Consider the following 15,815-nt stretch of genomic DNA (forward strand, 5'->3'; position numbering starts at 1 on the left):
TGAATATATGGATTCCCATTAAAAGTAACGCGTACTGCCAGCTAAACATCTCACGACACTTGCCGCAGTCATCAACCCTTCTAATAAACCAACCAAACATTTGAACCAAAACGGCATATATCCATGGAAACATTAAGAGAATATATCGCTTTGAAGAAAATACAATCGACTTGTACTTAAAGGGAGTTGCTATTGCCCAGTATCGATCCAGAGCTATCATTAGTAGTCCCATCACAGACGCGGCTAGAGACGTCCAGAACGGGAAATTCGTACCGTACACTCGACAGACAATCTCCATTATAAGGCTCTGGTCATAAAAGATATCTGGTCGGGGAATCATAAATACGGATGATATCAAATCAGAAATCGCTAAGTTGCACACTAACTGATACGTCATCTTCGATCGAAGAGTCTTCGTACTGACGATAACAACAATGACAATTGCATTTCCAATTAAACCGGTTAAACCGAACAAAAGTAATATACAATAGCATGGGTCTCCAAAATCCACTGGTTGAGAGATAAATTCAGTGCAGTTAGCTGTAAAATTCAACATTACTTCATCGGTGAAATTCGCCATGGTTATCTATGTAGGCCTAGCGATTGCAAAGCATAGGTTCTTCTAATTTAATATGTCGGTAATCAATAATAGTCATACTATAAGATCAAAGACAACAATTTCAAAGAGAAGCAAAACACATTTAATAAAAAAAATTAACGCTTTGATTATGATTGAAAGATCTAGGCCTAATAATATTCTAGTTTACAAGACTAATAAATATTCGATACGTTTTAAACTAATTTACCAAACATGGAGACTTTCTATGTTTTGTCAATCATTAGCCATTACAATTTGTTTTATTCATGACGATGAAGACATGTGATATATTAATATTGGAATCTTTATCTACAGTGTAGATCAAGGTATTTTTATACTAGGACTAATCAAGGTTTTGTTTAAATAAATAAAGTAGATATGTTTCAATACAACATTCTGAAACGGCGTCTTCATAATGAAAATAGTTTCCATCATAAACCGACAAGTTCAACATAAGTACGAGTCTGGTATACCTGACTCGTACTTATGTTGGTACATTATTTAAGGCCGGTGCACACTGAACACGCGAAGCGAGACGCCGCTCGCCAAGTGTAAAATTGAATCGGATGTGACGTGTAGGAATCAGTCGATTTTCAACTTCAACACGGAAATTGCGATTGCTCCATGCGTCGTGAATTTGCTTGAATTTAGCAATTTGACGCTGACGTTTCGCTTCGTGTGTAGATGACCAATGGGAACGGGCCTTTAAATACATATCAGAGAAGGGTTAGATTTACTCTTCTCTGATAAATATAGTACTGTAAAATTGCTGAGAAAAAACAATTCTATTCTATGAATATATTAATTAATACATTTTGTTAAATATTTCCTCAACCATTTTGTTTATGACATGGTGTTTTTCTATTTATTATAAAATAATTATACGATAAACAGTTTGACATCTACATGAAGATAAAGATTAAAATTGTTTAAAATGTTTAAATACAGATTATCTATTATGATTATTATACAAGAAATTTCAAAATAGAATTGGATTTTCCTTAACACTATGGTTAGATTTAACTAACACTACATTCTTTAATTATCAAAAATAGAATTATCAAAAATAGAGTATCAATGCAGTTATATACATTAAAACGATAATCATATAAGGCCACGTAAGAAAAAGGTTGTTGGTCGTCCTTCTTTCCTTTAAAATTGTAGACCACTGAAGGTACAAAATGAGGTAGATGTTCCTTGGTGACGTATTTCATTCAAGTGCGTTTAAATTACTACAACAGAATCTTAGTTCATCGACATGGGAAACAAAATCATCACGGTAGGCCTACTATTCGGACGTACGTAGGAGTGAACAATTCACAACTCATCTTTTTTTTACATGGCCTAATACAGATTGTCTAATTATCAATTATTATAATTAAAGAAATTACAATTAAAACTTTGGTTCGCTATTTGTTAACCATCGATTGGATTCCTTCATAATTTGTCGCTAAACAAATTCATTTAGTATAACTCAAGTTGGCATTCTTTACCCAAAACATTGAAACAAGATAGAATCAGAGAAGAGTGAAATTCACTCTTCTCTGATTGAATCCAATGCAGGATACTGTTGTAATTATATAATTCAGATTATTATTGTTATTCACCATAAAGAATGTATTACGTTTTGTTTTTAAGTATTTCAATTTATTATCTATAAATAACTTGATATGTCTCTAACTATATATACTTTGGTATTTCATTGTTAAAGATGCATTGTCCCCCAAAATCATCATATTTATAAAATCATACTTTTAATAGCCCATTTTGCAGTTTTTTTAATTATTTCACTTATAAAAAGTCAAAAGAAACGGTAAATGTTAACCAAAAACCATTGCTTGACAAACAATTAAAGTATTTTTTGCTCAGTTAAAATAAATTTTTTTTCAAGTAAATAATTTGTTTTCGATTGAGTTTTTGGTCAAAGTGAATGTGACATTAAAATGGCATATTCAACACAAAATTTTGAAAATATTTTTTTAGGGGGACAATATATCTTTAATTAAATATGTAGGCCTAATAATCTAAGTTTCTTCTATTTTTCCCTACAAAATCAACTGCTTCTATACTAGTTAATCTTTGCTCTCAGCCTCAGCGGCACTGCACTTGTTTGCGGCAGTCTCCTATACGTCAATTGCTATCTCATCTTCATAAAGAGCAATGACAAGTAGAATGCCTGTACCAACTATAAAGCCAATGTTTTGTAACAGGAACACCCACCACTTGCCCGACTGTACACCAGGATTCATCAGTTCTGGCATCTAATATAACAAAATATTAATTCAGTGATAAATAAGTCATTAAGGCCATCATAGTGGTTGGCTTGTAGTAAAAGACTTGCAAATCACATGATATTGAAGATGGTTAGATACAAGTTGTAGGCTACATATATAGTAAAGTGTAAGATTTTGTGCCAATCTGTTTTTTGTTTTGTTTTTTTGTTCAGTATACTACAAAGAGGCGCCTTACAAGGTGGAACCACTAGCTTCAAAGCGCCTCAGATTAACAAAATACAACATTTTAAAACAAAAAACCAACAGACAATATGCTCTGGATCATATAGAAAGAAGAAGTACCGAAAAGGTAGGCCTTTAAAGAATAGCCTGCACTTACCATGTTACCCAAAGCAACGTATAGAAACATGCCTGCAACCACGGCAAAGATCCATTGGCGAGTTTCAGTGTTCTCTCCAATCGGTAAACCAACACACACGCCGGCCAGCGCAGCCAATGCACTCAGGAAATTAAGTATCAAAGCCTCTTTGAATTTCAAGCCGGAGTTTAACAGAACAGCAAAGTCGCCTATTAACAGAAAACAATGTTGTCCTTTTGTTAAATGTTGAATCCGTTGAAAATAAATACAGTAGAGCCATATTTACATTGTTAATACCGGACGTGGCATTATTCAAAGGAATCATTTCATTCCGTTGAAGCACAACTTTAAGCATAGACGGATGATCTACTTATTAGAGTAGGCCTACTAGTAGTTCAGTTAAATTTCTTACCAAACTCATGAGGTAACTCGTGACAAAGAACAGCGACACTTGTCGAGACACCAGCGCCAATAGACAGAGCAAATGCTGCACCGATTGCTAAACCATCAGCAAAGTTATGAACACTGTCGCCAATAAGAATCATAAGGGCTACAGACGAAAATCCTAAAGAGAAAATATTTTAATTTATTAGGATTATCAACAACAAAACAATAACTCTTACACTATAAAGGTAATAACAACAAGAATATGACAAGAAAACAGGAACTGTTTTGTTGACTTAAGCTACACATATATGGACACGATGATGTCATATCATTACCATATTTGAGCATATCACTACCATACTTGGGCACATCACATTTTTTTTAAAGTGTAGACAGAGCTTTATGGTGATCGGTGAAAATTTTAAACTTACTCTTGCATAAACTTTCTTGTTCTTTGTTAGAAATTACCGGCAACTCGTCTTCATCCTGTAAAAATATGAACAACTTAAAGTTTGGATCTAGAATAGAACTGTATCTCTGACAAAATCAATTTTAGGTCTACCCATCTCTCCTGTGTAGGCCTATAATAAGTGTTTAATGATTGTGACAAGAAACCTCTTCAGTCGAAGACTGTTCTACCAGAGTGCACAACGTAAAGGAATATGATCAGTTAGACGGTGTAAACTAGCCCTCACTTCTGAAAAGATGTACTAGGAGTATTTAACTGCATTTTGAGTACACTGGACCTATGGTTAGAGAAGACGTGTTCTACCACCAGAACCATAGAGCGAGTGAGGCTCGAACCATTGCCTATCTTACGGTTCCACCCCGGGTTCCAATGTGTTAACCGCCCGGCCACTCACTCAAATGGGACAGCGAAAGAACTATCCGTCGAATGAATATACTACTAGATTATTGAATAAGGAAGACCGCTGTCTGAGTAAATAACATGTCAAACCTTAGGCCCTACTTTACTGACGTTGTTGCTATTCTTCAAGGGAAATTCTCCGTGGTGGTGGTGATGATGTGCACTTTCTCGTCTTTCCATCTTGGAAAAAGAAACGTTACAAAATATATTATAATATAAAGTAGTTGTTATGCCATTTATATATTGGGAGTAAACTCAAATTTATTTGAACGCTTTTAAATCAGCGGCACACATTCTTAAAAGACGGTGAGTTCTAATTCACCTAGGCCACATCATCCTCGTACATTCAGTGCTCTAATAGCAGCTAGATAGAACATTTTTACAAACGTTTCTACTTCATTTAAAACACACGTTTCATGATAAATTGATATTCGAATGTGTTTATCTTAAAAATATGTTTGAAAACTAATAGGATCTATAAAGACCTAATAATCGATTAATAACAATCGAAATAAAAGGCTGTGATTGAAAAAAAACATCAAATTATATAACACCTAAATAAATTCCTGTCTTGGCGTGCAATATCACGCACTATTTAACGATCGTTAGATAGTACCTTTTTTCAAATTTATAAATACAAATAAATACTTTAGGCGTTGTTTTCTGTTCTAATGATGAGAATAGTTTCTCGAAACGTGTCAAGACATTTTAAAGCATTTTGGCTGTTAATCAAATGCCTCACAATAGTTATTTTAGCTCGAAAGGTCAGTGGAATAACTAACAAATACAAATACTGTATACAACTTACCACCACCATTCCCATTATTCGTTCAACAAGAAAGAATGCATAGATAGCCCCCATAGTAACAAGTCCCTTCCAGATGTACTCCAGCTCCTCACTCAGAGGCCCGTGGTCACCTTCATCTTCATGATCGTCATGAGCGTCTGCACCATGTGCGTGCAAACCAAACGCCTACATGAACATATAAAATACAACGGCGTAGCATTGAGGGTAGTTTACTCTAGGTCCATTTCGAGTAAATATTGGTAAAAAGTATTTGGCACACATGGCGTTTCATACGTATAATATTTGAGATTCTAGTTTACAGACAAAAATCGAAACGCCGAGTGGTGGACACCAATTTGAAAAAGGCTATCACATTTCATGTGACAAAAAAAATGTGATATGCCCATAAGAGACGTCATGTCACTACCGTATTTGGGCAATATTTTGATAATGTAAACAGAGCTAGCTTGGGTAATTCCGAAAGTTAAATTTACTGGATCATCAGTATGAACGAGGTGACGCGTTTATTAATTAACAGAATTAATTATGTATGCTAGAAATCTCTCATGTATTTCGTTAATATAATTTCGTTTGTTTTAGTTCAGATAATCAAACAAAACAACTTACTTGTGGTAGAAGATGTAAAATTGCATCACCAGAAAGAGTCGCCATTGCAAGTGCTATTAGAGTCTGGATAACGTATACATAAGATGTTCTACCAATACACGGGAAAATGAAGACGCCCATTAAAGATGATAAGCTGATAATTATCACAGATGATATAGCAATAGCCCATTCTAAAATAATACAAAAAATAATATGGTGTTTTTTTTAATCTATATAAAACTGAATCAATTCAGGCGTCTTGCAATGCGAGTGGATTATGTTTTTTTAAAAATTATGTCCAATAAAAGAATTATAAATGATGAGATCTGTACATTTTAACGTGGATATAATGTTGCAAACGTCAGATATTTTTTTCTTCAACTTTGTTTGACTCATAACAGCCGAGGATGACATGCATGAAAGCCCTCAACACTTACAAAAAGGGAACGATACAAACACGAAAAACGAGAAAAAAGATTATAAAAATACATATTCCATTAATTAATCAGCTACTACCATCAATTAATAGAGCTTAATAAAATAGAGCTTTATTAAACGGAGTATTTTGAAATATTATTATTTAAAATGAAATAACGTCGAAAAGGGATCTGAAATTAAATATTTCAGGTGTTGAACATTTTGTGAGAAAAGTCATCGAAAGAGAATGTATGTACTTATTTATGTACTTATTTATGTACTTTGTTATATTCTGTACAATACAATCAATGAAGGTCATTTTGTGGTACACCACATTGACATTGCAGATGGTCGAAACGTCGACACGTTCTCAATTTTTCTTTATGAATCATGGTGTACCGCAGACTTTACTGTCTTTTCTCGATGAATGCAAACAACAATTCTCAATCAATCAATCAAATCATAATTGTTCCATTGTCTATGTCTCTTTTTTCTCTATGAATATTGATGTATTTGTATTGCTATTGTGTCGAATTTCTATAAATAAATAAATAAATCATCAAATTATATTTAAATCGTACTTTTTCCTTTGTCCTCCTCCGGTTCTTCTGTTGGGTGTTCTTCATGGACTTCTTTACAAGACTTCGACAAAACTTGTTGTAGGAGCGCCGGGCATATTCGTTGCAGATCGTCTCTGTGTAGTCCAGTCTCGTGATCAATCCCAAATATGTCCAACAAATTCTCTCCACTGTAACACTACAATACGCAGTAATCTCAATTAAATCCGGATAGATTAAATTGAATTGCAAATGCACATTGAGTTTAATAAACCTTAAATACCCAACTAACAATAAACAAGTTCACGAACAGGATTTGCACATTATTAATAGTAGGCCTAGTGGATTGTGAAAAAAATACAAATCTGAAATTAATATGTGTTTTGATTAGTTTGGCCAACTCTGACGTAATCAATGATGATAAATAATGACTGAAGAAAAATGTTGTTTTCAGGTGGTGGTCCGGGAGCCGCACTAATGACGTCACTAAGTCATGCTAGCCTAGTGTTCACCGCCACCGACCTTATGTTGTTGGCGGCCGTAAGATATGCATATAAATGTTTTGTCTTGTGTGAGTTCGTCCCACTTTTATTATCATACTCTGTTATAAATATTATATTTTTTAAGCATATTTTTTCCTCTCGTTTATATGTTACAACGTTAAAAGTAGTTGTAATAAAAACATTTGCTGTATATACATAAAATGATTGATTTTGATGTTTTTAAAACCATATTTGCATTCGTTATTTTACATTTAAATAAAAAACAAAAAAAAGTAATTTAAATATATAAAATAAGTAACAAAATGGAAATAAAAAGACGATAAAAATTGATTAAAAACGTACTTTTGACAGTTGTCATTATTCTATAAAGTTCGTGTTCGGGTAGATATACATATACTTATACATATTCTTATACATATTACACTTACATAGTGATGTTCATCCTCGTCATGATCGCCATGATCATGATCATGATCGTGATCGTGATCATGATCGTCGTCATCGTGATCATGATCGTCGTCATCGGTTTCTCTCCTCTTTCGGTGATTATGTCCATCCTAATAAAATAATTATTTCGTTTCAAGTTGAACACAGACATTTGTGCATTTAAAAATACTCAAATCTATAAAATGTTACTGATGCAAGCACCAGACTTACATAATTAATAGATTTATTCAGTGATTTTCAACATATTACTTTCTATTCACACATTTTGTATGACAATAACAACTTAATTTTAAAGGGAAATATTTCATTATGTCCAATAAAATAATTATAAATGGTGAGATCTGTACATTTTAACGTGGAATAATGTTGCAAACGTCAGATATTGTTAGTACAATCCATGGATATTTAGTAGGCCAACATGAAAAGAATAGGCCTATTTTGTTTGCAATCCATCAAGTAGATACCGGTGGCCATTTGTTTGCTATACCGATAAACATAATAAAACGACCAATCAAAACATGTTGTACACGAGATTCGTAGATAACATGGTTATTAACGGAATGAGTAAGGTACGAGGGTCAGGGCGTTACTGACTGTAAACAATTCCAGGTGGTACTTGGTAAATATATGATTGGTTAATTACTTACTTGGTCTACTTGACCTGGGCTACACCAAAATGAATATTCATAATTTCAGAATACCATTTACATGTATATAATGTAGATTTTAAATATCATCAATTCCAACCAATCAAGTAATTGAAAGGCATTGGGGCATTTAAAAAAAGTAATAGTTGTTTACATATATTTAGAATATATTTAGATTCAATTTAATAGCTATGCTTACATCTTCCCCTGCATCTTCATCTCCATGGTCTTCTGTTATTTCACCAATTTCTAGAGCTTCCAACATTAATTCAAATCCTAGTAATAAAATAATTTTAAATAGTTTAAATATAAAATATTGAAATTCTTTGTTTGATAATTTCAAATAGTTTGACCAAAAAGTGTGACTGCTCAAATATGGTAGTGATATGACCTCATCGTGTCCATATATGGGCACATCACATTTTTTTGTCAAATAAAGTTTGATAGTGTAGACAGGGGTTTGCTAAATATGATATACCTTCTTCTGTAATGACATCATCATCTGCGTACATTTCGAATAGTTCGTCAGTGAATGATTCCGGATCAACGGCCGTCGGTTCTCCAATACAATAGCCCCTGAAGAGGTTGTAAATGACAAGAGCTGATAGTTCCTGTACTTCAGAGGTTTTTGCGCCAACTGTGTGGTTTGCTACTAAATGATCAAACACATCCTCAGCCGTAAAACACTAATTAAAACAAATTTAATTTAAAAGAAAAATATACCAATCATATTAAAGTAGTATACACTAATTTGCAATTAAATGAAATAAAAAAAATAAATTGTTTAATTAATACATCTAACGCACCATGGACATTGTATGAACAATCTATTTCTAAATATTAAGAAACTAATTCCTACATGTTTAGAAATAGGTTGGTCTACATACAGTAACATTGATTTCATGGTGTGACGATCCAAAATGAACGGATTTCACAGCGAAAGCCAAAAGACCATTTTTATGATTCGAGAATTGTTGAATAATGTATACTAAAACCATTTGTTGTAAAACCAAAGAATTGTTGTTTATATATATTACCATTTTGTTTAAAAATGTAAAATGTGCTCTGGCTTCTAAACTGCATGTCTAATAATGTATTATTAATTTTCTAATTTTTTAGATCGTCTAAAAGAGCTCAATACAATAAAAATTTATAAATGTTTATTCAAATTTTATTTATAAATGAAATACTATGGTATATTCACGGATTGATAATTTTAGTTGAAAATGTGAAACAACAATTCTTGCACAAATAGTTGACCTAGTCAAACAATGGATCATACAAAATGTTCTCAAAACGCAAAACCTAAACGTGCTATAATAGCATTGTATTTCGCTAATCAACCAGAGGTTTTACAATGTAGGTTTTACCAAACGAACTCCAGTATTCAATGACACATCATAGTTCGCTGAACTAGTCCATGGACTAAGTTAATCAAGGACTAGTTTTAGACTTAACTAGTCGATGTTCTAGCAAGGCAAATATTTTGGCACACATGGCGTTTCATACGTATACTGCTTCTGAATGCTTATGTCCTCTGGGAATATAGTTGGCTAAAGCCGCGGCGCGAAAACGACAATAACTACAAACTTAAGCAAAATCTACTGTTATAGTTCCAGACCACTGGTCACTGTGTGTTGGACCAACATGATTAGTATGACAGCAGCCCTGGTCTAAATTAAAATTTACTTTAGTAAAACTTAAAACTTATTCTTCAATCTACACCTAAATAAATTATAGCACTACACTGTTGTGGTTGGTATTGTGATAAGTATAAAGGCTTGTTCCCACTCTATGACGCAACGCCGTACTACGTGCAACGCAAGTAACTTGACTAATCACAAGCGGGAGTTATGTTACTATGATTTGACAAACTACTTGCGTTGCTTAGTAGTGGGAACCAATCACCTTTTTTGGTGATAACTGGGTATTATATAATTTCTATAAATACCTTGTAATAAATATCAGCGTTATAAATACGTGATACATTTTGCACAATCGACTCAAAATCATCTTCAGCGAGCTTGTCCACATTTTGGTTGCCACCAGTGAGTGTTACGTAATGTTGGTCATATGTGTTGCTTGTCACACAAGTGGCATAATGCGTTGAAAGTATGCTCAAGATAACAAGAGATACCTTCTCATACTGGTCCTCGTCCAAGCCGTAGGCAACATCTGCACCAACAATATTGAACAAATCAACGGGATCTAAGCACTAAATACAAATAAAATAGAAATCGTTTAATTTTGGAGGAAACAAATAAGATATATTGAACCAGTTTTATTCATTAATATTTTTTGGAGGATTAATATGACATTGAAATCCCATAGCCCATACCAATTTAGTAATAGTAATCATAATAAAATTTATTTCCACAAATAATAGAGCAAAATACAGAGTAACATAATAAATATACAACCAATAATGAACATATTAAAAATAAATGCAAGAAATATAAGTGGAAAAGGGACGACGCCGCAGCAAGCAAGCTTTAAGTTGGGAGTCCCTCTATAGTGAAAAAAGACTAAAATTTCACAATTTTAAGATATTATTAAATAAATCATTGATAAAACAACAAGTGATAATTAAATTTAATATGATAACAAATTATACAATTTTCAAATAAACATATATTTACATTGTTCTTGTATTCAATAATATAAACTTTTCTTTTGAAATTTATAAATTATTACTTAATCTAATTTCGTTACTGATATTATTTCATATTCTGTTGTGTGCTGAGACAGTTATGATAATTCAATTCAATTCAAAAATTCAATTTCGTCATGATAGACAAATACCAATAAAACATGTTAAAATATATAGACAAGGAATTACAAAAAGAGCAACAAATTATCATCTAAGAGTAAGAAAACATTGTAACAGTCTAAAATATGTTAAAATACACAAGAAATTAGAAAACGAACAACAAATTATCTTCTATGACACCATTATAACAGTCTAAAATATGTTAAAATACACACGAAATTACAAAACGAACAACAAATTATCTTCTATGACACCATTATAACAGTCTAAAATATGTTAAAATACACAAGAAATTACAAAACGAACAACAAATTATTATTTAAGAGACCATTATAACAGTCTAAAATATGTTAAAATACACCCAAAAAAAAGAATTTAAAAATTGCACAACATAAAATTCCATCTTAGCGTTCAGAAGTCTAAAATGTTTTTAAAATACACAAGAGGTACAAATTTGCACAGCATTATCTTGCCATTGTAAACAGCGCTCAATATTTGTCTTTCTCATGATCAGTAATAACAGCTTCGAGTTATAAATAAAATGTATTGAACATACATATTAATAAAATACATCGGAATGTTCAACAAAATGCCTATATCGTTTAAGACAATTTTAATAAGAAAATTGTTTTTTGTATAATGTAAAATCTCAAAATGCAAGATGCAGCCAACATCTTTAAACTTCTATTATAACTCATATGTTTATTTTGTACAGTCAGGCATGCCGCAACAACCACCTACTCTAAAATAAGTAATAAAGCATTGGATTGTGTTTTTTTATTTCCGTGTTCCAAAAAAAAATAGGTCTATTTAGAGTTGATCTCTCCTCAGGGAGACTTTATTTATGTAGGGCATAACAATATTATGTGCAAAACAAAATGTTAATTTCTTAATGGCTGGCTATTTCCTGTACAATAACATTTACTAGTGACTTAACCGTTAGATTTCTAAAATAAAGAAACAAAAGTGATTTTTAAAATAGAATGCTTTCTTTGGGGATTTTTTAAAAAAGAAAATTACATAATTCAACAATTATATCAATTATACCAGCATATTTTTCACTGACAGAACCATTAAAAAACATAATTTGAAATTCTTTTACAAGTATGTTGCAAATGTAAATAGGCCTATGCATTTCATGTTTCTTGTTTGATTGGCGGTTTTACATAATTAAATAGATCTAATAAGCTGTTATTATGTAGGGTACAGTAAGCCTACATTCAAATGGTTAAACATTAAAAAAACAACAAACAAACAAGAAATTACTGTAGTATAAAATTCGTTGATGTCTACGATAACGATAATAAGAAGGATAAGAATGAAAAAATGACAATTTTCAAAATACATACACTTTCTGATAAATAAGGCAAGCATGAAAGCAAGAAAATAATATGGTTAAATCATTGGTATAGGCTAAGCGTTGCATTGTGGAAACAGGAAAAATACACTGGATTAGAACATGTCAGTAAGATAGTAAGTTAGAGGACAAAATTCAATACAGAAGGAACAAGAACATGCAGATAGGAGAGAAGAGGCATATAATGGCAGCAAAACTAAAAATAGAACATAGAATTAGAGAAGGACTGTTGACAATTATGATAGAAGGAAGATATGATGGTAAAACAAGAAGAGAACGGTAAGTGATAGTTATGCTAGATAGATTTAAAAATAAAATATTAGGAGAGGAAGAAGACTGCCATAGACCTTCCTCATGGCTGGTAGACAAGGTAGCCTAATCAACGTGAAAAGTCACGGACAATGTTAAAATGCTGTCTATACTAGTCCAGGTTACCTACTTAACGTTGAGTCTACGTAGTACAGGAGTATTAATTAGTATTATAGACAGATTACTGTCACTAATACTTCTAGCTCCATGACACATAAAAGCTATTGACATAAAGCCGAGCTTACTGTAGCGGATCTTCTTTTATACCTAACAACAACCTGACAACAAATTACCTTTGAATGAATAACATTGAAACGAAGACACTTAACTATGTGAGATCGTGTGTTCGAAAATCAACAATAAATTTAAAAAAAACACACGTCATGGAAACATTTAATGCGAAGACTTATGAATAAAAATACAAAGCGTACATATACATAAAAATTATCAGAGGTTATGTGAAATTCAAAAAACGGCCAAGATCCAGTGTTGAGAGCACATCTACTTAACCCGGCCACGGAATACAATATCTTAATTGTTCGAACACAATAACCAGTCTGAGTCACAAACATTGTGTCTGTATAAATAGTACCAGGGAAATTTCACTCTTCCCTGATAGTAGGCCTACTGGTAAAATAGTACAAATAATTTTGTTTGCATGAAACACCAAAGCAATTATAGACCTAATTACTAACACTCCATCGAAACACCAAGCCTGCGAACAGCTACATTTAATACTATTCAACGTTTGTTTTGTTGTTCTTCATTTCCGTGTTTGAATTTAAAGTACGTCATAACTAAATTTACACGATTATTCCATATTACAGTAACGGTAGGCCTCAATTCGAATTTAATTCTACGACTATAATTTCTAATTATTTACTATTAAGCTATTTCTATTAATTTATTAATAAGTATTAAAGTTCTGGAAAGAACCCGTAACGTGAATGGTAGATAGTGGTAACGACAATGACATCAGCTTAATTGGACCGGATGTACAGGTAGTTCGATCGCCCCAACACCCCAAAGCAACGAGCCAAAGTGGCAATTTTAAACAGTCATTACACAATCTACATTAAAATTATATTCAAACTTATATATTAGGGAGCTGTAAAATTATTCATTCATTTTACTTTTGTTTTTAAAAATAAAACAAATATTAATTATAATACTAATAGTTTTCTTCCTTACCTCATTGCAAGAATTTTCAGTCATGCCATTTTGGTTTGAACAATTCGTACGTTTTAGAATATTTTCCACTAACAAAGACACACCAGCTGTCGTAATATTTTCAGAGTGCTCTTCATTTTGTAACTCTAATTCTTTGATATAATCTTTAGACAAGTCAAATGCGTCGTGATGGTCTTCTTCTGTGTGTATTTCATATTCAGATCGAATCACTGATAGTATCTGCGCAATGCACACGAGACGAAAAAAAAGTTTGGTTGCCATTTTGAAGTTCAGTTTCGTACTGTGTGCAACACACTCTGATAAGGTTCAGTCATGCAGATTTTATCTCGTATTTGCATAAGAAGCAGACAAAAGCAGATTGCCGAACGTTCCAGAAATGTTATCCTTAATACAACCGTCACAAATACGTAAGCAGCCAATCATTAACAACGTTGTTATGTGAACAATCTACAAGAGTTTGTCTAATTATACAACTCCCTCAAGAGTTGTCCTTGAAGTATTATAGGCCTATTGTAAAAAATTAGCGGGACAAAACATGCGGACAGCACAACCAGATCAATCGTTGGATTGGACCATGGTCAGTCTTACACACACCAACATCGTGGATAGATTTTGAATTATTAAATGTACCATACCGTCCTGCAATAAACTCATGACGTGATTTCAATTCCACGTTTATATTTGTTGTATTCATTTAAGCCCGTAATAAAATAATTATCAACAATAAATCAGTGCCTAAGACTGATGAGAATGCACTTGTGCTCTGTCAGGCCTTTTGTATAATGCTTCCAATGTATCCTTTTTTACTAGATGTATTTTCATATATCATAGTATATAATATTTTTATGTGTAACTAGTAGGCCCTATTTTGTGTATTTAAAAAAAATAAAGCCAGCTTAATTATAAATCCAGGATATTATTATTTATCATCATCATCATTGTCATTATTATTACTAATAGTTATCGAATCTTCATAATACATTTCTAAAGGGTTTCTGTTGATTTTATGAAAATTAATTTTAACTAAGTAATCCCTATGTGGAGTGAAGGAATTTCTCTGCGGTTTGTCGGTCATATGTTCTTTGTTACCAGCTTTTGACAATTAATGTGATTGAATAATAGAATTTGAGACATGTACTTAACTTTTGTTATGCATCACAAAGTGTATATTAGGTTGAGTGATAAGTGTCCTCTTTACAACCCTTGCCATAATGCTTTTATCAAAATCAGACTTAGTTTTTTTCTGACAGTCTCAGGTTTTTTAGTGTTTCTATTAATACAGCTCTGGGTGGTGCATGCGCAGTGGCGGAGTGTGAAATAATTTTGAATTGTTCAGTCCGATGCTATGATTTGGGTCATATGTTCTTGTTATTAACTTTGGTAATTAATGTGAATGAATAATAGGATTTGAGACATAATAATTACCTTTTGTCATGCATCATGTAGAGAAGGAATTAAAGTTTAAATTAAGTTCAGATCGACACCAGTGCCCTGTCTACAACCTTTGTATCGAACCTTGAATCCAGATCATGAATCCTATTCATTTTCTACTGTTTTTCAAAGACATCTCTGGTCAGTGCAGTCAGTCAAGGAAAAATAAGCAAAAATGTGTATGTTTATTATTTATTAAAGATATATTTTTCTCCTGAAAAATTTAAATGTTTTTGTTGTATATAATTTTAATATCAAATAATAATTATTCATTTCTTTTCGAGATGGGCCTCTTTCAATTTCGAAGTTGCACAAAATAAAAACATATCACGTCTTGGAATGTAATAT

General features: G+C 32.4%; 1 protein-coding gene across 1 annotated transcript; it reads right to left on the bottom strand.

Moving 5' to 3' along the window:
* Positions 1–678: 678 nt before the first annotated feature.
* On the bottom strand, positions 679–14,359 carry LOC144847540 (zinc transporter ZIP12-like). The gene is made up of 13 exons (XM_078703953.1): positions 14,037–14,359; positions 10,361–10,624; positions 8,888–9,095; positions 8,609–8,685; positions 7,744–7,872; positions 6,837–7,011; positions 5,860–6,029; positions 5,254–5,418; positions 4,536–4,625; positions 4,009–4,063; positions 3,603–3,755; positions 3,212–3,399; positions 679–2,859 (listed from the first exon to the last, which is right to left on the bottom strand). The coding sequence occupies exons 1-13, from the start codon at positions 14,295–14,297 to the stop codon at positions 2,722–2,724; spliced, it is 2,073 nt and encodes a 690-aa protein (XP_078560079.1). The 5' UTR covers positions 14,298–14,359; the 3' UTR covers positions 679–2,721.
* Positions 14,360–15,815: the final 1,456 nt, after the last annotated feature.

This window comes from Antedon bifida, chromosome 7, assembly GCF_963402885.1.
Source record: "Antedon bifida chromosome 7, ecAntBifi1.1, whole genome shotgun sequence".
Classification (NCBI taxonomy): domain Eukaryota; kingdom Metazoa; phylum Echinodermata; class Crinoidea; order Comatulida; family Antedonidae; genus Antedon; species Antedon bifida.

Bases quoted from the DNA above. Each gene is read 5' to 3' on its own strand.
- LOC144847540 (XM_078703953.1), bottom strand. From the start codon at position 14,297: ATGGCAACCAAACTTTTTTTTCGTCTCGTGTGCATTGCGCAGATACTA. The intron at 9,096-10,360 runs GTATTTATAGAA...TGTTTTAATTAG, and splicing joins ACGCTGATATTTATTACAAG to TGTTTTACGGCTGAGGATGT. The intron at 2,860-3,211 runs GTAAGTGCAGGC...TTGTTATATTAG, and splicing joins ACGTTGCTTTGGGTAACATG to ATGCCAGAACTGATGAATCC.